The 24,240-nt window shown below is 47.3% G+C and overlaps 2 protein-coding genes across 2 annotated transcripts; one reads left to right on the forward strand and one right to left on the reverse strand.

The window, feature by feature from the left end:
* Positions 1–352: 352 nt before the first annotated feature.
* On the forward strand, positions 353–5,090 carry SPATA31G1 (SPATA31 subfamily G member 1). Its single transcript, XM_055579717.1, has 4 exons — positions 353–362; positions 713–787; positions 1,106–1,956; positions 5,085–5,090. The coding sequence occupies exons 1-4, from the start codon at positions 353–355 to the stop codon at positions 5,088–5,090; spliced, it is 942 nt and encodes a 313-aa protein (XP_055435692.1).
* A 3,280-nt stretch (positions 5,091–8,370) lies between these two features.
* Positions 8,371–23,132, reverse strand: VCP (valosin containing protein). The gene is made up of 17 exons (XM_055578437.1): positions 22,796–23,132; positions 18,920–19,031; positions 18,562–18,734; positions 17,337–17,479; positions 16,637–16,767; positions 15,831–15,962; positions 14,449–14,551; positions 13,693–13,826; positions 13,479–13,614; positions 12,976–13,088; positions 12,394–12,558; positions 12,181–12,303; positions 11,721–11,933; positions 11,217–11,525; positions 10,787–10,942; positions 9,196–9,350; positions 8,371–9,044 (listed from the first exon to the last, which is right to left on the reverse strand). Exons 1-17 carry the CDS (start codon positions 22,810–22,812, stop codon positions 8,939–8,941), a joined length of 2,421 nt encoding a protein of 806 aa, XP_055434412.1. The 5' UTR covers positions 22,813–23,132; the 3' UTR covers positions 8,371–8,938.
* Between the last annotated feature and the right edge of the window lie 1,108 nt (positions 23,133–24,240).

A 24,240-nucleotide genomic window follows, 5' to 3' on the forward strand; every position in this document is an offset into this window, starting at 1 on the left:
AGCAGTTCCTCAGAGCTATGAGAGGCTGTCTCCCGGGTTACAGTCTTCAGCTTGACTCAAATAAAACTGTTCTCTATTCTAATCTTACTTTAGATTGGTTATTGATCATTTATGGCAACAAAAGAAAATTTTAACACAGCATATACTATGTACTACTCTAAGCATATAAATGTTTTCTTCATTTAATCTTCAAAACAACTCTATGTGCTAAGTAATAATATTATCCCCATTTTACAGGTGAGAGAATTTAGGCACTGAAAGATTGAGTCTTTTGAGACTTCACAGGTAAGAAGTGGCAGAGCTAGGATTTAAATAAGGCAGATTGATGCTAGAATCCATGTCCTCATCCACAATGCCTGAAGGTAATTCTGATCTTAGGAATCAAGACAAAAGGGGATCATTCAGGTTTCACTGAATGAAGTTTGAGTGGTCTGGTGGGGGCAATGTTTTGGCCCTAAATTCAGACAGACTGTTGTTAGGTATGTGGGGGGATGGGAGTTCTTTGTTCTGTGATGCAGTGATGACCTCAGGGTAAACTGCCACTAGGCTGAGGAAAATGGAATGGCTGCCAGAGGACCTGCGTGGGTCTGAGGGGGTCGTGGGGCTTCTCTGGAACCAGCTGACCTATGCCCTAGCCTGCAGACACTGTGGCAGCAGCTGCCTCCAGAGTCCAGGGAATTTGATAACACTGTTTTTGTTCATGGTTTGGCAGATCCAGAGGTGGTGGCAGCTTGGGACATGGCAGCAGCTTCAGCCCTGGTACTCTGGGGACAAGATGCGAGGCAAGGTGAATGACACAGCAGTGCAGCTGGGTTAAACGATTCACCACATGTGAGTTCAGGGGAGGAGTCATAGACATCAATGTGGGCCCAAAGAGGTGACCACATAAGCCTTAAGTGTGAGGCCGGGTGAGTTTTACCATTAACACAACATTTGAAGCCAGGTAAGTGCTCACTGACCCTAGATGTTGAGTTATGTAAGGAAATGCTGGTCTCCAAATGTGGCTGGGTAATGGCCATTAACACCAGATGGGTAAGGGACTGTTGTCCCCAGACATGGGCCCCAGTGAGTGACTGTCCACTCTGGGTAAAGACCAGAGACTGAGGGCTTCATGATACACTCTGTGTCTCTGGAAAGCCTTCACACCTGACTGTATCTTTCTCCCCTCCCCAGGGCCTACCACTTCTGTACCGTGTGGCTTTCCTTGATCACCTGTGGAAGCAGAAGTCAGAGGAGGAAGAGGAGGCATTTCTGGATCCACTGAAGACACGTTCTCTTCCTAAAGAAGTTCCTATTGGAGAGCAAGTCACTACAGCCCCATCTCAGCCATCTTGTAATTCTGAAGGCCTCCACAAGGCCCCAGGGACACTAGAGCAAGGATTCACACAGACCCCAAACCCTCCCCGATCCTTTCCCACCTTTCAGATCTTGACCAACCTGCCTGTGAGGCACACGACAACATCAGGGAGCTGCCCACAGAAGAGAAAAAGCCAGTTCTTCTGGGGTCTGCCCTCTCTGCACAGTGAGTCCTTGGAGGCCATCTTCCTGAGCTCAGGTGGCCTTTCTCCCTTGAAGCTATCTGTTAGTCCCTCTGTCTTCTTTAACAAGCTTGCCTTCCTGCCTAGATCCCCAGTATTGCTGCTTCCCTGGAATGGCTTCCCAACCCCACTTCCCACCCAGGAAGCCCATACTACAGAGGATCTGGAAAGGATGGCCTCTGATCCTCAACAACTTCCCTCTCCATCCTCCCCTCCTGTCCCATCACTTCCCCTTCATCTTAACCCCTTTCCCATGGACCGTAAGACAGTCCTATCTGGCACTGAGGCAAATACACAGTGGCTTACGCGGCAGAGAGAGATCCCTTGGGTCTCCGGGGATCAAGCTCTGCACCAACAGCCTAACTTTCAAAGAACCAGACCCTCCAAGCTCTTCTATTCATCTGAGGTCTGGTGGAAGGTGCCATGTGATCCTAGTCTCCAACAACACTTTCCAGACTCACTCTCTGCCTCCCTGGCAGAGAATCCCTCTAGTCTCCTGGGAGCCCTAACTAGGTCTGAGGCCCCATGGCAGACCATGGGGCAAAAGGAGGACCCCAAAATCCCTGAGCCAGCAATGCCAACTACCAGCCTAACCCAAGCTTCTCTGCCAGGATGCCAGGGAGTCAGCCCTCTTGGAGGCCCTTCTGGATCTGAGGCCCTCTGGGAAACCATGAGGCAAAGAGAGAAGCCTCAGATCCCTGAGCCTGCAATCTTGGTCCCTTGCCAATCTGTAGCCCCCTTGATAGAGCCTCAAGGAACTAGCACCCTGGGAGTTCCACCTGCAGATGAGACTCAATGGGGAACCACAGGACATAAAGAGAGTACTCAAGCCTTTCAGCCCCCAATGCCAGCCCCCTGCCAGCCCCCAGACCCTCTGTCAGAAGCCCAGGAAATCAGCCCTGAAGGAGGACCTTCTGCAACCAAGGATTTCTGGGGATCCTTGGGACACAGAGCTAACCCTATGGCCTCTGGGTCTCCAGTGTCAGCCCTCTGCCCTTCCCCACATCCCCTGCCAGAACTCCTGGGAAGCAGACTCTTGGGAGAGTCATCTGGATATGAGCCCCAGTGGAGATACAGAGAAAATTCAACAAAATCTTGGGCCTCGGAGCCTCCAGCCTTTGACCTCGACCCAGGACTCCATGGAACCAGATCTACTTGTGTTCCTTCAGAATCTGAGACTCCAAGGAAGGGCATGGAGAGTAAAGAAAATCTCTGTGTCTCTGCAGACCCAGTTTCACCTCCCAGCTTCCCCTCAGCTTCTCTGGAGTCCATAGGCACAGGTGTCCAGGCAGTCCTGTCTGACTCCAACACTTTGAGGGGGGCCATGAGGCAGAGAGAGAACCTCTGGACTTCAGAGTCCCCAGCCCCTGGCCACAGCCTATCTCTTGCTCCTGTTCTAGAACACCACAGAATCAGTCCTGTGGGAGGCCTCACTGGGTCAGAAACTGCATGGAAGGACACTGATCATTCCAGGAATTCCTGGGCTTCTGAATCCCCATCTCTGGCCTTCTGCACACCCCCAGTTCTTGTACTGGATTCCCTCAGAGCTAGCCCTATGGGGGTCCCATTTGAATCTGAAGCTAGATGTGGAGACCTAGGAAGGAGAAAGGACTCCCAGACCTCAGAGCTCCCAGACTGCAGCTTACCCCAAGACCCACATGGAGCCAACTCCTTGGGAGTCCAGGCTGACTCTAAGCCTATTTTGGGGGATGTGGAGCAGAAAGAAAGCTGTTGGGTTCCTGCGTCCCCAGTATGGAGCCCCAGCCCACTCCCAAACTCTATGTCCAAGTCTCACATGAGTGAGCCTATTGGAGACAAACGTGACTATAAGCCTGAGGAGGAAACAGTGAAACATACAGAGAACTGCAGGGCCACTGAACTCCCAGCCGCAACTCCCAGGTTCTCTGCTCTTCTACCAGATCCACACATTGACCTTGAGTTTGTGAGAAGGAATATGCAACATCTCAGAGGGATCCTCCAGGACCCCAACCCTCCAGCAGTGGATCCCCTACAGCCAATACCCTGGCCTCCTGCCCAAGCTCAAGCTCTGAAGATTGAGTCCAACCAACATGGCCTACCCAAGGGAGGGCTGTTAACAGGGGCTAACGCAGAGACTCCATCCTCCCGGGGTGAGGCTATCCCAAAGGTACCCACCTACTCTGGGATCCGGCCCTGGCACTGGAGTAAGGAGCTGGAACTCAGGCTGGAGAAACTACAGCAGAGCCCTGCTTCCAGATCTCAAAGTCAATCATTCAGCAGCTCCCTTATCCTGAGCTCCACAACTCAAGCCACCCAGAAACTCTCTTCTTGCCCACCACAGCAGACTCATCCCCCAAGTCTGTGGCCACACTCTTCAAGCTGTCATCCCCCCAAAGCTCAGAGCACAGTAACTCAGCCTGTCCAGGTCCCCTACTGTTATCACTCCCACTTCTCTTTCCAACCTCAGACACAAAAGTCTGGCAGGGCAGAACAAGGGTCTCAGAAAGAGCAAAGCAAGCAAGCAAAGACAGTGTACCAGATCTCACCCCAAGAGTCATGTGTTCACATGGAGGCTGGTGAGAACTGCCTGGGCCAGGAAGAGCCCTCAAAGCCTGCAGTTCTAGTCTCAGGCAAGAGACAAGACAAAGCTTCAACCCTATCTTCAGCCAAAAAGAGAGCCAGCCCCAGGAAACCCAAAGGAGGAGACTATGGAGAAGCAGATGCAAGTTTGGGGTCATCCAAAGTTACAGAGGAAAGCCACCCAGCTCAGGCCAGAAGATTAGCAGAGAACCCTGTCAGCAGACTTTCACGAGGATCTCAGCACAGCAACCACTGCTCTCCATGCACTGCTTTCTACCCCCAGCCTCACTCCAAGTATTTAAGTTCCCAAGGTCAGAGAGGGGCAAGGCTGGGAACTCCTGACATTCTGTCCCCTAGGCACTGTAAGCCCTGCCCTTGGGCATGGAAGCATCTTTCCTCCTCACCTCCCGCTCCCCTTACCAGCAGTCTCCAAAGGATATTAGCCAAGTTTCTGGGTACCCATGGATCCATGCCCACCAAATCCATCAGCAGAGGAAAGCCTGGTAGTACTGGCACCCAATATAAGTATCCCAAGAAATGAAGCCAAACCAGTTGGGGGGTGGGGAGACAAAGGAAATCCTAATAAACTAGCTGAACCAGAAAAATCCCACTCACGTCTTTTTTTGGAGTCTTGGGTACTGGGAATGTCAATTCCCTACGCTGCTGCAGCTTTTATATCCTCAGGATCAGGGTCCCACATGTGGAGAGCTTGGGATTCTATAGGCTTAACTTTCTTTTCTAGCTATTCACATATGATCAACCTGGAGTCCTCTACAGGGTGAGACTGTTAAGGCCAGGAAAGCACAGCCCAGTGCTGCCCTTGAGAAAAACTCTGCAGGAAGTCAACAGAAGAAAAATATACACAGGAGCACAACTGATCTGAGGCTAGGCAGCTGTTATTGGTCCTAGGCATGATCGCCTTCTTTACTTGATCCACAAATCTATCTTTCTAGCCAGTTCTTGTCAGCCCTCTGCTCTCTTTCTCAGGTTTAGCTCATGCATCCCAAGGTCACAAAAGTTTATACCTTTTCCTATGTTTAGTGGTCATCTGGATTTCTATCATATCGTATACCCATTTTTCGATTGCAGTTTGCAATACTGTTATTACTTTTCTACTGCTGCCATAACAAATTACTACAACACAAAGTTAGTAAAGTCTGATATGTCTCACAGGGCTAAAATCAAGAGGTTGGTAGGGCCATATTTCTTTATGTGGGCAGTGGGTAGGGTTCATTCCTTGTCTTTCCCAGCTTCTAGAGGCTGCCCTCATTCCTCAGCTATTGGCCCTCCTCCTCATCTTCAAAGCTAGCAAAAGAAAGTTAACTTTTCCTATCATGTCACTTTTTCTTCCCTCTCCCACTTTTAAGGGTACTTTTAATTAAATTGGGCCCATCTTGACAATCCAAGATACTCTTTCCATCTTAGAGTCAGTTGCTTAGCAATCTTAATTCCATTTGCAACTTTCTTTGGCCATATAGCATAACATTCATAGGTGCCAAGGATTAGGATGTGGACATTGGGGGTGGGGGGCAGGCGGGGTCCGGAATGGTGTTATCCTGCCTATCACAGATATTCATTCAACCTGTTACATTTGCTGCAAATATTTTCTCCCAATTTATGTAGCTTATTTTCTAATTTTAAGGTGATTTTTACCATGCCAGAGTTTAAATCTACCATTTTTCTTTATGGCTTCTAAAACACTTTATTCTAGCACTTTCATGGATGTATACTTGTTTACTTATTTACTTATGGCTGTGCCTCGCAGCATGTGCAATTTTAGTTCCCCAACTAGAGATCAAACCTGTGCCCTCCTCAGGGGAAAGGGTGCAATCCTAACCACTGGACCACCAAGGAATTCCCACAGATGCACATTTAGATTATTAACGTAACTTTTGAGTAGGGTATGGAGGGAATCTGATTCCCCCAGCCCTGCAAAAAGATGTCCAATTTTATCAACAGCATTAAAAAAATTTCTTCAACCCATCCCATTAGGTGCTGTATTTCAAAACACGGGTCATTTTTAAACCATCTCTAGGCTTCAAGTGTGCATATCTAACCACTTACTGGTATTGTCGCATATTCAACTTGTCCAAAACCTACTCTTTTTCCCTTTAATCTTTTCTTTCAATGTGTGCGTTCCTATTGAAGGGGTGTACCACGTCCACCCCAATACAAAGCCAGACGCCTGCCATCCTTGATTCCTCCTTTATCCTCAAAAAAAAAAAAAAAAAAGACGACTATCTTGCTATTTTTTTGGGGGGGGGGGGGGCGGGGGGCGGGGGCATGTTGCAGATCTTAGATCTTAGATCAAACCCAGGCCCACAGCAGTAAACACACCAAATCCTAACCACTGGGCCACCAGGAAATTCCCCAAGTTTTTTTTTTAACTGATTTATCAGGAAATCCCTGGTGGTCCAGTGGATAGGCCTCAGTGCTTTCACTGTGGGAGCCCAGGTTTGATCCCTGGTCAAGAAACTGAGTGGACAAGGCAATGGCACCCCACTCCAGTACTCGTGCCTGGAAAATCCCATGGACGGAGGAGCCTGGTAGGCTGCAGTCCATGGGGTCGCTGAGAGTCGGACACAACTGAGTGGCTTCACTTTCACGCGTTGGAGAAGGAAATGGCAACCCACGCCAGCGTTCTTGTCTGGAGAATCCCAGGGACGGGGAGCCTGGTGGGCTGCTGTCTATGGGGTCGCAGAGAAGTTCCATCTTTGCTTTTGCCTCTGTGGTAAACTGTTGGTCCTCTATGATCTAATTTGATGCCATATTCTTGATTAGAAACCCATCTTCTAATCATAGAACTTGACCTGCTATAAGACTCATTCCAATTTCTTCCTGAGAAACTTGTGGGGAAAAAGAGGGACTTGCTTTACAGTTCACCTATTGGCTTAAGTATACAGAATTCTGCAGGTGCATGTTGACAATAAACCATCCCTCACACTGCCTTCTACAGTTTACGAAGCACCATCAATCATTTTATCAGACTTGATAAAGAAATCTTGAGGCCCCAGAAGAGCTAAGTGCCTGTTTGATGCTACACTGCTATGAGCACACGTGTCAGAAGCAAAACCAGGCCTCTCACAAGTCTGCTCTTGTTTTTTCCTAAAGAGTCTATAGAGTTCCAACCACCTTCCCTATAGGTATACTTTGTGTTATAAGTGAGTACAAAGCAATCATTCTAACATAAATTTCTGTAACGTATTATTAGTACCCTTCACGTATTTTGTGGGATCTTGCCTTCCGCACTCTTCCCACAGCTTGATGCAGAGGTATCAAATGTCTTTTCTCCAAAAGACCCTGCCTTTGGTCTCACTGAGGTTAGGCTGCCAAAGGGATGAGATGGTGCAACAATGTAAGAGTAAGAAGACTGAAAGCTGAGCCATCAGAATACCTAAATGGTGTGAAAACCAAAGGAGGAGCGAAGACAAGATGTGGTAGAGAAAAGTGTCACGGTTAACAGGGAGAGTCAATGCAAATCACAAAAGAATATCTATTTCATAGCACATAAGTTCAAGATGCCCCAATTTAATCAGTCTATGTTAACTATCTTGAGTCCTTGCAGATTACCTACCTATAAAGGTCAAACTGGAGGCTGGTATAAATACTAGAATGACTAGCTTGATTCAGCAGGTTATTTTCTTTGCATCATACTCCTCTTTAGTAAGGCATCATGATACCGATCCCAGAAATACTAAGTGATTACGTTGGTACGTGTTGAATAAAGAAGACACACTATACCTAGACAAAACTATGCAAGCAATCATCTGAAAAACTAGGAGCAGGGGAGGATGTTTAGTTTAGAAAGAAACACATCCAAAACTAGAATTTTATATTAGCAAAAAAGCTATGTTTTTATAATACAAATTACATAAAGGTGGACATAATTATAAGTGATCCTCAACCAGAACATGAATATATGAAAATTTTTAGATGCATCAAGAGAACATCCATCTCCAGAGACTATACCCCAACCCAGCCTTGGTCAGGAAAAGGGGACTCTACAGGCCTAGTCTCACCATCCCCATCAAATATAGGTAGAGGATGCCACATTCACCACTTCTGAAGTTCCATCAGGCTGCGCCCTGCCCTCCACTGCAGTCCTATCCAGTGAAACCACAGACACTGGGCAAGGCAGCAGTACATCAATGTTAATCAGGAAGGGAAGAGGGTGCAACCTCACTTCTAGTATTTCACATTTGGAAGAGTGCCTTGGCAGTGAGGAGCAGCCCAAGGCCCTTCCCAGGAAAGAAGCAGGCACAGGGGCCAGGACTCAGGCTCCATTTTGACCCAACGTTTATTGTCCTTTTACAATATGTCATTTTTGGTTTAGAAACTGCTTGTGATTAGTTTTCCAACATTAACTCAAAAGCATGTAAAATAAAAATCAACCTACTCTCTATATAAACACCCAGCAACTGTAGCCCTTCACCCTCCTGCCCAGGTTGGGTAGGGGAAAGGGAGGGCTTGGGCAGCATTGAGTGAAGTGCAGATGCTTTGCTGTGGGGACTGGTGATAATGCCTTTGTTCACACCCACAGAGGTTCCTCCTGCACTGCTCTAAACTACAGCAGAAATGGTATAGGCCCCAGGCCCAATGCCTTGTTGGTAATTCACTCTCCACCTCCCAAATGAAAATCGCTTTTATTTTATCGCTTTTGTATTAAATTTTTTTTTTTGCAACAGTAACCCCCTGTCCAGAGTCTGACTGTAGCTGAACTGTTCAGACTGAGGAATGGAGCAGGCTGTGGGCGCACGCCTGGTCCCTCCTGGGCGAGCGCCCCCCACCCTCAGGGAACAAGGTCCAGCCAGGCCAGCTCACTGCTTGCTGGCCACCACCACTTAGCCATACAGGTCATCATCATTATCTTCTGTGTACACACTGCCACCTGTGCCACCGCCACTGCCCTGACTGGGGCCAGCTCCACCCTGGTTTCCTGAAGGGAATCTGTATTAAGAGCAGAGGCAAAAAAGAGGGTTAGGATAGGGCTTGTGTAGGATTTTCACAATTACCCCTTCTAGCATCCTTAGGGCTCCCACTATCTTGGTTGTATAGTTCCCCAAGATGACTTAAACACAGCCCACTGAAATCTAGTTACCTGAAGCTGCCAAAGCCTCGACTCTGCTGAAGGGTCTGAGCGAACATTTCATACTTCCGGATGTCATTATCACTGACAGAACGGCGGGCAAAGCGCATAGCTTCCTCAAAGTGATCTCGACGGATCTCAGGCACTGGATCATCCTCTTCTACTTCCTGTAGGATGGGTAAACACAGACCATCAGGGCTGGTTAAGGCTCTGCCTGGATTCCTTCCCTAGCCTTCCTGACCCCATTATTGCAGCAGCAGATTGGGCCTCTGCTATCCAACTTGAATATGCTGCCAGGCCAATTTTCCTAAAACTGAGTCACTGCCTTGCTTAAAAACCTGCCAATGTATTCTGGAAATGGTAAAACTGTAGGGACAGATTTCACTACCAAGAGCTTATGGTGGGAATAAAAAGCTGATTAAAGTGACATGAGAGGGATTTCCCTGGCAGTCCAGGAGTTGACACTCTGGGCATCCAGTGCAGGGGGCATGGGTTTGATCTCTGATCGGGAAACTAAAATTCCGCATGCTGCAGCCAAAGAAAGGGGAAAAAGTGGCATGAGGGAACTTTTTGGGATGACAGAAATGTGTCCATCTCAACTGTGGTAGCAGTTACAGAACTTAAAACATATTTGTTAAAAAGCATGGAAATAGTATACTAAAAATAGTGAATTTTACAATATGTAAATTATACCCCATAAGCCTTTATTTTCAAAAAAAAAATGTCAATGGCTCTCAGTGCTTATCACAACTGAATTATACCTTACCCACAGGCCTCACTTCCAGTAACACACAACCTCTTTAATGTATCCGGGTTCTCCCAATTCCTGCAGTTCTATTCCTCAACCAATCTACTTGGGTGACTTACTTCCTTTACCCAACCTCTATTCTCTTTATAGCCCAGGCTTACACCCTATCTCTTCTACTAAGAAGCCACTCAACTGCTGTGACTTTGGATCACTGTAGTTTATAAGCTTTTATAAGAGGGAGAGAAACATCACTAATGGTAAAGAAAGCCAATTACTTAACTGCTCATTAAGTCAGTTTCCAACAGTGCCCTGATACAGTAGGAAACAAGTGAGATAACAACAGTCCCTCTCTTTATTGAGCTTATAACACATACATATCAAATTCTGCATTTGAATTACACTTACACTTTTGTGATTCTTACACTTTTGGGATTTGCATTGACTCTCCCTGTTAACCGTGACACTTTTCTCTACCAGATCTTGTCTTTGCGCCTCCTTTGGTTTTCACACCATTTAGGTATCCTGATGGCTCAGCTTTCAGTCTTCTTACTCTTACATTGTTGCACCATCTCACCCCTGTGGCAGCCTAACCCCCTGAATTAGGGGGTCCATGGAACACCAGGAATAGGTCCATAGATCCTAGCTTCTCAGCCCTGCTCTATTTGTTTCTATGCTCATTTCTTCTCAGCCTTTGTAATTCCTGATTGACATGGTTATCTACTCAGCATTTTCTCTTCCATGGCATGCTAAACATCTGACAGATGAACTTTCCAAAACCTTACACTCTAGGGCACTGTAGAGATTGTCCCCTGGCTCCCTACGACGGGCACATCTGGGTTAAGGATGCAGACTCACCATTGCTGACGGGTTGGTTTGCCGCTCCCGTTCTCGCCTAATTTCACTCTCGATCGATTCACGAATGGCCAACTTGCAAGCACGTTGGCAAATCTCGGTCAAGTCAGCTCCAGAGAAGCCATTAGTCATTTTAGCCAGGAACTCTAAATCCACATCCTAAAAGAAGCAACAGAGCTACCTTAGCTTTTAGCCTCTTTTCCCCTGAGATACACTGATCTTTGAGGCACCAAAGCACTTCCAATTCCACTTTGTTCCATCTCTGCCACCAGTTTTATTCCTTATTCTAGATCATCTTAATACCCTCAAATTTTCCATCCTTCCTTTTCAACTATAACCCCAGGAATCCCCAATAGAACCTTGTCCAGGAACCAAGGAGCATGCCACACAGCCTGCAGATTTATGACCCTGCGACCCAAGACCTTGCACCTGCCTTGGCAACTGGGGACTTGCGCAGGTTGGCCTTGAGAATGGCAACACGGGACTTCTCATCGGGAAGCGGGATATAGATGAGCTGATCAAGGCGGCCAGGTCGCAGGATGGCAGGATCAATGATGTCAGGTCGGTTGGTAGCGCCAATGATAAATACATTTTTCTTTGTGGACATGCCGTCCATTTCTGTCAGGATCTGGTTGATGACTCGGTCGGCAGCCCCACCACCATCTCCAATGTTGCCACCACGGGCCTTGGCAATTGAATCCAGCTCATCAAAGAACAGTACACAGGGGGCAGCTTGGCGTGCCTGTGAGAGGGACAGATGGACTTGAGCATTAGCACAACTGGGTCTCTTAGACCTGAGAAAAAATGGAAAATAAAGTGACCTTCACTGCCCTAACTGAGCTGCCAGAATGGGATGGTCTTAATCTCCCAAAGAACAGCCTCTACCCCTAACTTGTCCCAAGCAAGTGAATTGATAGCCCAGCCACTTGTAGCTCACCTTGTCGAAGATTTCCCTCACGTTGGCCTCAGACTCCCCAAACCACATGGTGAGCAGCTCAGGACCCTTGATGGAGATGAAGTTGGCCTGGCACTCATTAGCAATGGCTTTGGCCAGCAATGTTTTCCCACAGCCAGGAGGTCCATAGAACAGTACTCCCTTGGAGGGTGTCATGCCAAACTTGAGGAATTTGTCTGGGTGCTCCACAGGATACTAGGAGGAAAAAGAAAGAGGATTCAGGGATATCTCCCCCAGTCTGAGAGAAACCCAACCTAACAGAAGCATCCTCCCACACCATGTCATGGTGTAAGGCGACAGGCTTCTTGGTGCTTCCAACCTCAGAACAGCAGGCTCCTGAATCATGCTCATAATTTCTGCAATCAATGTGCCAACACCCCAATACCACCAGCTCGATGACAACATGCTGAGGCAGTGACCCACCCTGGACCAAGCATCCTACCTGGACCAGCTCCTGAAGCTCACGTTTGACATCCTCCAAGCCCCCAATGTCCTCCCAGGTCACCTGTGGCACCTCTACCACAGTTTCCCGCAGTGCTGATGGGTTGCTCTGGCTCAGGGCCCACTAAAAAGGGAAGAAAAATTGGGGATGCGAATTGCCAGGAAAGAGATCAAAGTGCATGTGCGTGTACCTGAAAGGGAGAGCGGCCCTTACTCGGAAGTCATCCATAGTAACTGCCAGGGAGTTCATGACCTCAGCATCAATGGTCTCGTCTTCTAGGTCAATGAGGTCCATCTTCTTACGGATGGCTTGCAGAGCAGCCTCAGAGCACAGGGCTGCTAAGTCAGCTCCCACATGCCCATGAGTCTCATTGGCTACCTGCAGAGAGAAGATCCACTTACTCTCCTGTCTCTGAGAATGAGACCTAGCTTAGATGTCTCTATTCTGCCTTAGATAACAGAACCCTGCCCTCTTCCTCTGACTCCTATCTCTGGGTCCTCCATTCCCCTAAAAACATACCAGCAGCCCTTTCATTAGCTGGACTTTTAAGTATTCAAGCCTGCGCTTGGGGCCTAGAAATAAAGCAGCCCCCAATCTTCTGGTTCACCCTAATTCACTGTAAACCAAGGAAAATGCCAACCCTAGTTTCCTGGATTTAATCTCACATCACCCTTTCCCTGCCCAGGAATTAAAATCAATCGCCTCACATCTGAAGCTTCTGTCCCTAGTCAGTCCCCTTCAACTGTATGGAAACAAGACATCTGAACTTTTGGCCAGCCCTCATCAACATGCCACCTGTTCAAGGTCCACATCATCTGCCAGCTTCATGTTCTTGGTGTGGATCTGAAGAATTTCCAAGCGTCCTGTAGCGTCAGGGATTCCAATATCCACCTCTCTATCAAAGCGACCTGTGTTATGATGCATAGACAGGGATCATTTCTGGTGCATAGGGAAGAAGGGCCCAGGCCTAAGGCGTCCAACCATTACACTGTGACCAGGAAATGTCTGGTGTTAGCACTGAAAGCCCCATATCTTGGGAAATCCCTCAGTCTCAGGCAAACCAGGATGGGTGGTTACCCTGGACATGACAAGGAATAAGGGAAAGAAAGGACCTTACTCTTTACCTAACTGCAAAGGACTTCATGAAATCCTCAAAAAAAAACAAAACAAAAAAACGAAATCCTGAGCATTAGGCAACTTAGATGAAGGACAGATATGGGATCAACAGGATTAAGCCCACTGGAGACATAATCTCCACATGAGCAAAGACAGCAAAAAGAGTTATTTGGGGTCCTTACCAAATCGCCGTAGGGCTGGGTCAATGCTGTTGGGTCTGTTGGTTGCTGCCATAACAATGACATGTGCTCTCTGCTTTAGGCCATCCATGAGGGTCAACAACTGTGATACAATACGCCGCTCCACCTCCCCATGGGTCTGTCAGGACAAAATGTCTGGTCAGAAGTGAAGTCAGGACCTTCTAAAACCCTACTATCCCCTTGGTTAAGTTCCTACTTTCTCTCTTTTGGGAGCAATGGCATCCAACTCATCAATGAAAATGATAGCAGGAGCATTCTTCTCAGCCTCTTCAAAGGCTTTACGAAGGTTGCTCTCAGACTCACCGGCCAACTTGCTCATGATCTCAGGACCTGAAAGCAAACAGAATGCATGCAGTGACTAAAATACATCCTTCCTCAATCTCAAAAAGTATTCAGATATCTTGTCTGTCTAGCTCAGAGACAGGTCCTGGGTGAGAATGTGGTAACATCTGCCTACTTTCTCACAGCCCCTACCAACAATTATCCCAGAGTAGCCACCAAGCCAGGATAAAAAGAAGTCAAGGGGCTCAATACACTTATCTCAGTTGAACTGAAAGGTATGAAGATGGTGACAGCAGATGCTGTGGGACCTCTGGCCAGAGCAGAAGGAGCACCGGTTGGACCCCTACCAGTGAAATATCATTCTCAAAGAGATAGTTGATCTCAGCCAGTCTTCCCCCAAACCCTCTCAAATAAGTAAGCACTCCTCTTTAATGTCTTCAGCCTGTTAACGCTCTTTCTCAAGGTGGGATAAATCAAGGGACACCAGAATAGCATACCCTCCCGTTGCTGTTTATCTGTCTGCAATGGACTTTAAAATACAAACACTGAAGTATACATGAGGCTATGTATACAAATAAGCATGTCCATGATTTCTCCTGTTCATGAGACTTGGGTCATGCTTAGCTCAGAGTGGAGTCCAACCAAACACAAAGTGAACCAAGTCTCCTACCATTGATCAAAAAGAAGAAGGCGCCAGTCTCATTTGCCACAGCTCGAGCAATCAAGGTCTTCCCAGTCCCAGGAGGTCCATAGAGCAGGATTCCCCGAGGAGGCTGAGGACCAGTACAGAGGGTTGATTAGGTTCAGACTCTCATCTTCTCCAAACCCCAGGTACCCTAAAATGGCCTAAGAAGGACTCTATTTAAACAGGATGAGAATTAGAGCTCAACTCGGAATGAGCCCTCAAATAGCAGTTGCTAGGAAGACACTTTACTTCAGACCATACTCACTCCTCTTTGCAGCAGAGATAATAATGCCAGAAAGCTGACAATACTTATGAAAAAATAGGAGATAGAGAGCACAGAAACCACACTAAGAAACTTTTAGTGTGAGTGAGTCTGAAGATCCTGGATCTAGGAAAAGTAAGAGGGCATTAGGCCAAGGGCATGACTTTAGACAGGTAAGAGCCAAGGACTAGTTCAGCCATTTAAGAGTGTTGGCCAGAGGCTCACTCACTGCTATAATCACAACTCTCCAGGATTTATTATCAAGTGGAATGCCTTCCCCTACCAATAGCCACAAGTTTTCCTCTTTGAAGTTGTCTTTTCTCTGGCTTCATCCACTGGAAGGATATGGAAAAGTACCCCCAGAAAAGATAAATTTATTTACACAATGTATACTAGGGAAAGGGATAGATAGAATCTTCATCTTCAGGGTGTCCTATGATACAGGAACAACTGGGATGTTACATTTTAGACCAGCAGTTCTCAAATATTCTGGACTCAGGATCCTTAACACTGCAAATTTCCTTTACTGCTATTGGGCAACACTTGGCTTCCCTGGTTGCTCAGAGGATAAAGTGTCTGCCTGCAATGCAGGAGACCAGGGTTCGATCCCTGGGTTGGGAAGATCCCCTGGAGAAGGAAATGGCAACCCACTCCAGTATTCTTGCCTAGAGAATCCCATGGACAGAGGAGCCTGGCAGGCTACAGTCCACAGGGTCGCAAAGAGTTGGACATGACTGAGGGACTTTACACGCACATTCTAGACAAGCTGGCAAACTATGGTGAGACTTTAAGTAATAAATATTTAAAACAGACTATTTAGGGCCCATCAGATAAGAATGGTCTTTACATTTTGAAGGTTGTAATTAAGAAAAAAAAATTCAACACAGAACTTAAATGGCCTATTCTGTTCTATACCATTAGTAGCTTTAATAAATTTAGAGTGTTTTATAAACCTGAATATAGTACTTCCTCTCGAATCCAAGGCAATGATGAAACACAGATATGAAAACATATCTGAAAACAGATATGAAAACACAGATAGACAGTGAGTTGTTGTTAATCACCACCACAAGTATTCTGGGCTAACAGAGCCCAGAATACTCACCTTCACACCAATGGCCTTAAAGAGGGCAGGATGTCTCAAGGGCAACTCCACCATCTCCTTTATCTGAGCTAACTGTTTCCTGCAGCCACCAATGTCATCATAGCCCACTTCATTCAAGGACTCTTCCTCATCCTGAAAATGCAAGAGAAAAAGAAAAGGTAAGAATGCTACGATTAGCAAAAAGTGAGTTTCTCTAAAGATGGTGTAGAGAATCTGCTGTATGAGAAGCTTCTCCTCTAAGGGGATCATGCCTCAAAGAACAATTCAAAAAACCCCAGGGCAAGAATTTCTTTATTTATATGGCCATGCTGCGCAGCTTGTAGGATCTTAGTTCCCCAAAAGGGATCAAACCTGCACCCTAAGCAGTAAGAGTGCAGAGTCCTAACAACTGGACTGCCAGGGAATTTCCAATCTTTGCTTTTACTTTTTATTTGTTTATTTATTCCATGGCAAAGATTTGTAGCATAGCCTTTCCTCATTACATTGTCCTTAGTCTTACTGCAGTGGGTTCCCCTAAGACCTGAAGCTAGAAAGTGTGGGAAACAGGCAGGGGTCTAGATGTCATCATCAGCATCACTTCTTCAAAAATCATTTCAACCACTAGACTCATTAGGCTCAATCTAGATTTTAAACATTATTGATATCAGATACTTCTAAAAAATACCTAGGTCCAGAAATGAATAGCCATGCTTTCCACCTCTGGGAAGTAGCTTAACCATCAAGCCTGAGGATTCTTTGGAACTACCACACTACTGCCCTGCTGAGCACTCACTAAGTGGGATACCGGGATCAGGAAAAGAACTCACCTCTCGTTTGATAGGCTCCCCTTCACAGTGGATCACTGTGTCTGGCGCAACAATGCAATAAGGACTGGGATCTGTCTCCACTACTTTGAACTCTACAGCACGCATCCCACCCCGGACAAGGAAAATGTCTCCTGTGAGAGCAATCAGCACAAGAGCAGTCAGAGGTATCTATCACCAGACCAAGCTAAGAATTCCCCATCAGAACCTGGGATCTAGAATGCCAAGTTCACTAGATACTGTCCTTTCTCCTTCCCATCCACATCTTATTAAGCATCAGGCAAAAAGAGAAAACTAAATTGTGAAAAGTCTCTCTGCCCCTCAAAAGACACTGAATAAAACCTGATGTGCCAGGAAGAAGCCCATAAGATTTTTGACTTCTGATGTATAGATAACCCAAGCTTGCACAACCACCACCACCGGCAGAACTGCGCTAAGTATTAAATACACTGTGGACTGTGATACACCCCCAATTGCCCACCTCTTCCTTCAGAGATACAAGAGAAAATAGCTTACTGTACTGGAACAAGCGGTGGGAATGGGAAAAAGGGGAAGTGCAAGGAAGCAGGGAAGGAGAGTACACATGTGCAGAATGTGTATGTATGCATACATGTATGAGAATAGACAAAGATGGACCAAGGTTTACTTTTGGGTATCCCTACAACAATAGCCCTTGAGTTCAGTCCTTAGAATTATTTCTCACCTTTCCGGATGGGTCGATAAGCTTCCAGGAAGTATGGCTTAAGGTAAACCTCAAAGAGATTGCCAGTGATGCCTTCCACTGTGTCATCGATGGGTAGTACATGGATGCGTTTGCCGTACTTCACATCAGGGCATGGCTGGATGCTGAGAATGACAAGCAGACTCCACATTACCAACCACACTGCAGCCCCAAGCTCTGGGTATCCAAAAGGGCCTGGCACAGAGAGCTGATGGCGAGCGAAAGAGAAAAGGCAGGGATGGCTTTAGGTGAAGAGAGGCAAGGGGGTAGGGTGGGAGTGAGGGCAAAGCAACAGCCAAGCAGAACAGGTCATACGCAGGGTAGAGTGACAGAGGGGGGAGCCTCTAGAAGAAGCTGCTGGGACTGCCCACTCACAATCAATGAGGCAAAAGAAAGACCCACACATCTGGAATCCCCACGAAGACACAGGAGGGAAAGTCTTCAGTGAGACATATCCAAGGATGACCCATTCTGGTTACTACTGGTAACCCAACATTACAAAAAGGGACCTTAGTCTGACAAGTGTCAGGGTCAGAGAAATACAACTGAAAAAATCATCTCGGTCAGGTGGTCAGAGCACCTTGATAAAGTGACTAAGCACTTCCAGGAAGAAGGCTCCATAAAACCTAGAATCCCCCCAAAAGTATCAGAAGCCTGAGATGTTCCTGGCCGGGTGACAAGATGGTTGGGTAGCAGTGGCCAGTGATGACTTCAAGATGGAGAAACCTCTTGCCTAAAGTCTAATCACTCAGACTGGAACTATCCAAGGCCTGGCTCAAACTATGCCTCTCACCTCGATTAGCTTGGATCTTTATACAAACCTGCTAGGAGTCCACCTTCCCTGCCCATACTCCCAACTCATTCTAGCCCCGACAAAAGCCATCAATGCAAGGCTATAAGCTTATTTGGCAGATATAGCCCTCAAATGGCATCCTAAACCAAGGTCTATGCTGTGACCCCTGGTAGAAAAAAATAAAGGTACCAAGAAAGTCAAGAAATGCCAACCTGTCCCAAGGGTCATGAAGAAGCAGATTTTGAAGTCCCAGAGGCAGACCCAAAACCTAAAAACAACCTTAGAAACCTAAGTCTTCCCATGGCCTGCAAGCTCCCAATATCTGCAGTTGCCAAGGCCTTTATGGGGGTACTGCCTGTAAAGCAGGCAGTCTCTGGCCTCCCATCCCTGAGGGGCCAAGAACTCCACACACACCTGATAACATCCCCCAGGTGTACACGAAGGTTATTCCGAACAACTCTATTCATTCGAATCTTCTCATCAGAACATGTGTCATCAGAAAGCACAATGCACACAGCTTCCCGCCTCTTCTTTCCTTTCAGCAACACTGTGTCACCTCGGAACAACTGCAGTTCATCCATCTTGGGCTGAGGAAAGAAGGTTAAGGCCTTTGGGTCACTGGGCCAGGGGATAAGCAGCAGCCCTGGAGGTTGGGATTCCCAGTAAACCCCATTCTATCTGTGGTCACTGCAAGAAAAATGAGAAAAGAAACCTGGGAAAAGCCCTCAGGTTAAGTGCAATAAGCAAAGATTGGACTGTGGACCCAACTTACCTGGGACAAGGATACCACACTGTTGTCCTCATTGATGGCTTCATCAACAATTAACCGATTGGGACGGTTTTTCTGTTTAAGAATGGCTGTTGATAAATCATCGCCTTTTGAACTAGAAAGAGAAAAAGAAGTCAGTTCCAAAACAAATTCCAGCAACATCCCCACCAGTCTCTAAAACTCATACTTAGGAAAGAAATAGTGCATTGATGAAGTTGTCCCCACACAGAGCTCAAATAAAGAGAAAGTAAGCCAAGATCAAGAATGCTTATCAAGTACATATTACAATTCCTATTTCAGCAACTCTTGGTATTCCGAGTACTGGTATCCCAGCTGTAAGGCCCCAGGTGATCTTGCCTAGGGTCAGGAAACTAAGAAAACAAAATAAAAGTGGAGTCTGAGCAGTAATTAGAGAAATGGAAATAGTCTTAGACAGTACAGAATAGTGATTAAGAGAAGGGGCTTTGCAGTCAGACCTGTTGGGTCTGAATTCCAACCCTGCCACTTAGCTGTGATCTTGGGCAAGTGATTTGACCTCTCTGGAGGCAGATATAAAATGGGGACTACAGTAGCACTCATCACAGAGGATTACTATCTTAAGATAGTGAGATGATGAACGCTAAAATGGACTGTCTTAAGTAAGATATGAATGTCTGGCGTATGGTATCTGACATTTAGTATGATTAGCATTGCAGAACACAGCACAAGCTCGCTCTTTGCTGACCTTCTTACAGTAAGTAAGACAACCTCCCATGGGGCTTGGAGAGGCCCCAAGCCCCACAAAGTAAGCCTGGAAACTATGAAGAAGAATCATTAGAATTACCCTTCCTACTGGCTAAACCTGCTGAACGCCAGCGCATTCTGTACACCACAGGAATGCAAAGCATAAAGACCATCATATTTGAAAAAAGCAAACACAAAACACTATCGGATCTGGAATCTTCACCAGAGAGAAGCTCAAGCTCAAATGGAGTTTCAGGGTTATCTCTGCAAAGACACACAACTCCATGGAGTTGGTTCAAAAAGTTAAAACCAAGAAATGCTGAGACATGGGATAAATCCAAATCCCTCTTGTCTAAATCAAGGTTGCCTGAGTCTGAACTCAGTTTAAACTACCTAAATAAACTATCTAAATAAACTACCTAAACCACTTCCCAACACCAATTTCTCTGCAGGCTCTCCCTTTAAAGAGAAGGTCTTATCTTCTCTTAGTAAGGCTCAGGAAAACATGGGCATTAACCCAAATAAGGAGGCCAGACAATGGAAAACACCAGGGAATAAATAAAAAGAAACATTTCCCATGGATTATTTCTTTACTCAACAAATTAACAAGGGGTGTGTCTGTGTGTGTGTGAGCTTCCTGGCACTAGGGGTCAGAATCTGTCTGCCGATGCAGGAGACTCGGGTTTGATCTCTGGGTCAGGAAGATCCCCTGGAGGACATGGCCACATACTCTTCAGTATTCTTGTCTGCAGAATTCCATGGACGGAGGAGTTTGGCAGGCTATGGTCCATAGCGTTGCACAGAGTTGGACATGATTGAAACAATTTAGCATGCACGCATATATTATGTTTTTCCCTGGTGGCTCAGATGGTAAAGAACCTACCTGCAATGTGGGAGACCTGGGTTTGATCCCTGGGTTAGGAAGATCCCCTGGAGAAGGGACTGGCTACCCACTCCAGTATTCTTGCCTGGAGAATTCCATAAATACACCAGGCACCGTTCTAGGATCTGGGAATTATCAGCCAACAAAAGACAAAATAGTATTCCTACTGGAAATATCTTCACAATTTGCAAGAAAAAAAGATGTCTGTATTCTAGAATAACAGCTAGGAAGTTAACAGGATTTTTTTTTACATCTTTTGGTCCTGATACATTCAAAAGTAATATTACACATATCCCACTCATCTAAAAATGTTGTAAGTTTTCTGCTGACCCTCTCACATAGCCTGGATCTTTATTCATTCCCTTTAATTTCCAAGAGTGGAGTTTCCTTAGCTTAAACTTGCCTCCCCCAACCCAAAATTCCCCTGGAGAAGGAAATGGCAACCCACTCCAGTATTCTTGCCTGGAGAATTCTACAGACAGAGGAGCCTGGTGGGCTACAGTCCATGGGGTCACAAACAGTCGGACACAACTGAGAGACTAACTTTTTAACCCAAAGGTGGTGATCACAATGCTGCAGAGGCATACTCTTCCAATGCTTATAAACATCCTGGAAAGCAACCATGGTCAATATGAGAGGGCAATTTAAATCCATCAATTCTCCCTCTCTCCCATGCATCAAAATATCCTTCAAGGGCTGCCCATCTTCCTGTCTGATGTATAGGACTAGGGCTAGACAAAAATAAAATATCAGGTGCCTCTAGCCATCACTTTGTATTTTAACCCCAAAGCTGCATTCTAGGAAAATCTCCATTCCGCCTACATTCCTGACCCTGGCACTAGAGAAGAGTGGGATGCTCTGAAAAGACCTTTAATTCCACATCTATCTACTGAGATCAAAGGAAGTAACCTCTACATGATGGAATTCAGTTTGATCCCGGGCCGACAGTCCTGAAGAACTGTTTTGGGGGACATCCTCCTGGTCTTTGGCATGATTCAGGCCCTTTTCAGAACCCCAACGGGCCACAGGAGACTTGGACAGAGTTCAGGTAAGAGTCATCAAGATGACATAGAGATCAGAAACTGTCTTATGATGCCAGGTTCCAAGAATTCTGGACTTTTACTTTCAGTCTTGGAAACTAAAAGACTAAGAGACTACTTTAATTATTAAGTAGTTCTTTTAAATAGGCACCTGAGTAATACTTCATCTCAATTCAGAAACTTGAAAAAAAGGAACACGTCTCAAAAAAAAAAAAACCACCTAAACTCTCAAATCAGTAAAGTGATTTGCATAAAAGGGTTTCCACAGGATGGCAGTGTCTCCCCCTATACTCCTAGTATCTAAAGCCCTTGATTCTAAAATGGGCAGAGGTGGTCAGGTTTTATCTGATGCTTTCTTGAGCAGAGGGCCCAGGATATCTCAACATAGCTGCTTAGGGAAAGGAATGTGTGAGTTTAAGGGAACTCTAACCTTCACACCACAAAGGCTGAAATTTAGAAAGGCCGACAAAAAACGACCTGAGATTTGAATTTTATCAAGAACCTAAAGAATCCCATTTCACATCAAGGAAACCTGACGAAAGCCTTCTCGTATGAATAACAGGCCTCAAGTATTATTAATATGAAGGCGGCCAGAACCGAACGGCTGGGCCCGCCCTCTCCTCAACAGCCTCTCACCACTCAGGTCTTCAACTACTGGCCACGCCGACCCAGCTCTAAAAGGGCTTTCGTGAGCTTCCCTGAGCTCCCAGGCCTTTCCCAGCTCCAGCCTCCGCCTCGGTCTCCGGGCTAAGGCCTTCACGTGGCTCAAAGTCCACGCCCACCGGGCCCAGTTAGGGCGTTGGGCCCGCCGCGGGGCCTGCGCTCTCCTGGGACCAAAGGCCCAAAGAGGGTGGCAGATCAGATCGCAGGTGGGCGCCGCAAGGCCCCGGGGCTCTGCGCCGTCAGTGTGAGCCCGCAGACCTCACCAGGTCGGGACGGCCCTTCCAAAGGAGCCAATCAGGCCGGCCCGGGCCTGCATGACACAGCACGATCTGGCCCAGGCCCCGACCCAGGCCCAACGCAAGCCCCGCCTAGGGGGCGCGCGGGTGCGCAGCTGGGCCCGGTGGGGTCCGCGGCTCCTCATTCGCCCCCTTCCTCTTCTTCCCTCTCCCTCGTTCCCTGTCTCCACCTCCAAGACGCGCCCACAGCCAGGCCCGACTGGGCCTACCCAGCGCGGTGGGTCTCCCGGTGCGCGCACCCACAAGGGGCGGACGGGCGCGCGCACACACTCACTCAGCTCCGGAGGCCATGGCGCGCGCTTCTCCCAGCCGGCGGCTGTGGCGGACCGCGGGTAACGGCTCTGAGGGGTGGCAGGCGACCGACTGGGCCGGGACTCGGCTCTCCCGGAGGGGGGGCGAGTGGCGGCGACAAACCCGCAGGCCTCCCTCTCGTTTCCTCCCAGCGGCACTAGGGCGGTGGACGAGCGGACGGGCGACGCTAGCGCCTGATCCGCGAGGGGGGTAGCGGCGGCGACGACTCAAACGACGGCTGCAGACGCTTCGCTAAGACTGAGCGGAGAAGAGCCGAATCATCGGAAGGAGAGGTGCTCTCACCCCAGCCAATCAGCGTCTGCCCTGGAGACTCCCGCCCGCCTCTCCGTGCCTCTCCCCAGCAACCCGCGGACCGGAGCCAATCAGGAAATTCGTTTGTGGCCTGGCTCCCGCCTAAGGGGCGCAACACGCCTAGTAACGCCACGTCAATTGGCCGCAACGCTTCGCTTCCTCGACGGATTGGGATTTCCGACCAATCAACGAAAAGAACAGGGCCAGATCGACTGGCGAAAGGAGAGCCTTTATCCCTGGGAGGCAGACTCTCCCACTTGGCTCCAGTTCATTGGCTCCTGAGTTTACCCTACTAGAAAAACCTGGCACAATGGATTGAACCCTTATATTAGCCTAGTCCAGTTGTATTGATAAACTACACACCCGTCTTCTACCAAAACCTGAGTATCCACTCTAACCCCTCTCCTTGCTCCTTCAGGGCGCCGGCTCCAACCACCTTTATTCTGGACTCTAACACCCCAGCTCTTAATCCACTCTACCCTATCGTCATTACACCCTTTGGTAATCGTAATCCCATAGGCTTTACAGTTTCTCGGGACTTGGAGATACATGCTTCCTTTCCACTGGCTATTAATATTCATGGCTAAAGGAGGCAGTGGACTCAAGTCCAGAAAGGAGTCAAAAGGCAGCTACAGAACACACAGCAGATTCAACAGAGCTCAAGGCAGCAAGAAAATTGTACACTGAGTCTTGGAAGTCCTTGGGCCCAAAATGCCAGGTTGTTGCTGTTAAATTGCTAACTCGTGTCCGACTCTGCAACCCCACAGACTGCAGTGCGCTGGTCTTTCCTGTCTTTTACTATCTCCCAGAGTTTGCTCAAGTTCATGTCCAAATCACCAGGTAGCCCTAACCATATTCAGTCTGCAGCTTTGGGGGCCCGTTGACTGCATTCACCCTTCACCCGCTATTGACACAGACATATTTGACTCAAACAGTGGAAATCCAAATTTGGGATTAGGGTGGGGGTGGGAAATTCTCTCCTCTAAGAATTTTTGCTTTCAGGTAACAAGGATTAAAGGCACTGCTTCTTGAGTAAGGATTCCCTTAGCCCTTTCTCGAGGCTCATAAGGTAGATGATGTTGGGAGAGGGTATCATGGACAACCAGCACTCAACTG

The sequence above is a fragment of the Bubalus kerabau genome, chromosome 4 (genome assembly GCF_029407905.1).
Source record: "Bubalus kerabau isolate K-KA32 ecotype Philippines breed swamp buffalo chromosome 4, PCC_UOA_SB_1v2, whole genome shotgun sequence".
NCBI classification, from domain to species: domain Eukaryota; kingdom Metazoa; phylum Chordata; class Mammalia; order Artiodactyla; family Bovidae; genus Bubalus; species Bubalus kerabau.

What these genes read in the sequence shown, in the direction of transcription:
- SPATA31G1 (XM_055579717.1), top strand. An exon ending in GGGACAAGATGCGAGGCAAG is followed by an intron (nt 788 to 1,105) that starts GTGAATGACACA and finishes CCAGAGACTGAG; the next exon opens with GGCTTCATGATACACTCTGT.
- VCP (XM_055578437.1), bottom strand. An exon ending in CACCTGGGGGATGTTATCAG is followed by an intron (nt 17,480 to 18,561) that starts GTGTGTGTGGAG and finishes TGTCATTCTCAG; the next exon opens with CATCCAGCCATGCCCTGATG. An exon ending in CGAGGCTTTGGCAGCTTCAG is followed by an intron (nt 9,045 to 9,195) that starts GTAACTAGATTT and finishes CTCTTAATACAG; the next exon opens with ATTCCCTTCAGGAAACCAGG.